Source organism: Chrysochloris asiatica, unplaced genomic scaffold, assembly GCF_000296735.1.
Source record: "Chrysochloris asiatica unplaced genomic scaffold, ChrAsi1.0 scaffold00134, whole genome shotgun sequence".
In the NCBI taxonomy this organism is placed as follows: domain Eukaryota; kingdom Metazoa; phylum Chordata; class Mammalia; order Afrosoricida; family Chrysochloridae; genus Chrysochloris; species Chrysochloris asiatica.
Window position 1 is genome coordinate 1,581,572 of NW_006408652.1, and position 2,744 is coordinate 1,584,315.

General features: G+C 39.9%; 1 protein-coding gene across 1 annotated transcript; it reads left to right on the forward strand.

Moving 5' to 3' along the window:
* Positions 1–904: 904 nt before the first annotated feature.
* On the forward strand, positions 905–1,237 carry LOC102824255 (non-histone chromosomal protein HMG-17-like). Its single transcript, XM_006869727.1, has one exon. The coding sequence runs from the start codon at positions 905–907 to the stop codon at positions 1,235–1,237; it is 333 nt and encodes a 110-aa protein (XP_006869789.1).
* The last annotated feature ends 1,507 nt before the right edge of the window (positions 1,238–2,744 follow it).

Consider the following 2,744-nt stretch of genomic DNA (forward strand, 5'->3'; position numbering starts at 1 on the left):
AGACTGGCTTGCACAATGTACCCTTTGGGCATTCACAGACTGGATAAAATAACTTTGTAACACATGCCTGAGCAGGGCAGAGGTCAAGGGAACATATGGTTGAGACGCCAAAGACTAGAGTGAGGTGTGCCTGCAGTATGATAGACAAGAGGCACTCCTGACTAGAATTGCTACATCCTGTATTGGTATTGATCCTGAATTGTACCCTGTTAACTTCCCTAAAAAAACAACAACACATAATTGTGAATGTTGTTATGAGTTCTGTGTGGTCATCCACTGCATTGCATCATCTAACCCAGATGTGAAGCAGAGAGTGCTATGTAAGGAATGGTTGATGTCAGAAGTAAAGAAGGTTGTAGGGTGGAAGCTTGTCTGACCTCCAATTCATAGGAATCAGCCTGGGCTGATTTTAAGTTTGATTCTCTTTCCTCCTTGTGAAGCCAGGGGAAGTCAGACATGGCTCTCATGTTTGTTTGTTTTTTTCAATATATAAAGAGAGATTTATATTACACAGTTGTAGAAGTGGACAGTACCAATCCACAGGATAGTTGTCAGGCAGGAGGCTTCTAAATCATGTAACTGAAGGGCTTATGAACCAAGATCAGCAGGATGGATGACAAGCAGTTAGGCAGAAAAATCTGGCAGGTAAAAAGATAGACTGTTGATGTGCATCAGGATTGGCAGAAAATAGAGAAGGTGACTTGCTCAAGTCCAAAGAACTAGAGGTCAGAAGATGAGCCAGATATAAGATTCAGACCCAGTAGAAATCAAGCAAGCCTTGCCTGAGTGTCTGATATATTGAAAGAAAGCCACATCTTAAGGAAGCCTTCTTTCAGTATATTGGCTGCTCATATCAGTCTTCATCATAGAGTTGGTTACATTATACTAGATATCATTGTGGGGAATGATTCCTGGTGTGTGGCACTGTCCCCTCGTCCAGTGCCTGCGCCCCACTGCCGAAACCACCATTCCCAAGACCAAGGGTGACAGGGATGCTAAGGGAGATAATGCCAAAGTGAAGGATGAACCTCGGAGGAGATCCACAAGGTTGTCTGCTAAACGTGCTCCTCCAAAGCCAGAGCCTAAACCTAAAATGGTCCCTCCAAAGGGAGAGAAGGTACCCAAAGGGAAAATGGGGAAAGCTGATGCTGGCAAGGATGGGAATCACCATACAGAAAATGGAGGTACCAAAACAGATCAGGCACAGAAAGCTGAAGGTGCTGGGGATGCCAAGTGAAGTGTGTGCATTTTTGATAGTTGTGTACTTCTGGTGGCTGTACACTTTGAAAGACTATTTTTATCAAGTCTTACTTAAAAAAATATATATATGCTGTTAGCAAACAAAACATATCATTGTTTTTGGAGAAAGGGGCAAATGTCACTAATAGACTATCTCCAAAGCTAAATTGATGTGGAAGCAAACACACTTCCCTTCTAGTTTGGAGAGACTCCCTCTTGGTTTGCAGGAGGAAGGACTCCCTGATGTTAACACACAGTAGCCACATTGGCACAAGTGCCATGTGATGTGAAAAAGTACGATTTGTTTTTACATCTTCATATCCTCTTCTCCCTCTTTATTTTCAACATAGACTTGACTCCCAAAAACTCAGAGACCTGTTTGGACCTGACCTCAGAAAACTGGTTATTTAATGTGTCAGGTAATCTGGACTTTCCAGTTGTGCCATCTCAGTGGCACCCTCAAAAGAGCAGCGGCTCCTTTGTTCAGATTGTGGGTGTTCAGATTGGTAATTCTGCCATTTTCATCTCATTTTCTGAAAGTCAGGGTCGGCTCATGAAAAGTTGTTCAACAACTTGCTAAATGTGAAATGTCAACCCTCACTCTAAACTTTCCTTGTTCAGAGAATCAGGTGAAGACTTCATTGGGTTTTATAATGGCTTTCTGATTTTGGTAGTCCATCGAAGAGGGGAGTTTGAAAGTTGTTGGTTACCGTTAACAATTGTTTGCCTGAATACCATGATTGTTTATGAAAATTATCTCTAATAAAGCTGGATACAGTTTGGCTAGTGAAAAAAAAAATTAAGAAGTCTGAAGGGGCAAAGTCAGGGATATACGGTGGATGAGGTACGATTTACCATTGAAATTCTCTAGGACAGCCCTTGTTATCCTTGAAGAATGAGGAGGTGCATTGTGATGGGAACAAATTCATCTGTGCAAATTTCTTGGCCTTTTTTTTTTTTTCCACCAATGCAGTTTTCAATATTCATAAAAATTCTTCATAGCAAACCCCTAATATCTCTCTGTGTCCACAAACAGTTGCTATAACCTTCTGAGCTGATCTATCTGCCTTAATTTAAGTGGTCCAGCTGATCACCTCAGAAGACATTGTTTTGATTGGAGATGATTTAAATTTTTGAAAGCACCCCTATGGACTACAACAAGTGCATTACTACTTAAGGGAACTTATTTTTAGCCATCCTCCGATTAAAGAAACTGTTTAAACATGTTAGGTTTTTTTTATATATACAAATAAATAAATCCATGCATATAGGAACTGAAACTCGAGTAGCAATGCTTTTTTACTTACCCTTATGTATGTGTGTGTCTGTGTGTATATGCTATAACTGAATATTCGATATGCAAATGAAAATGTAGTGGTAGTTTAGAAAGCATGACATATTTTGACCTTTTCCAGGGTATTTCTGTTAATCCAGTTCTAATACACAATTAATATATTCATCTCACAGAATGCTTAGCTTGAAATAAATAAATAGTACTTAATTTG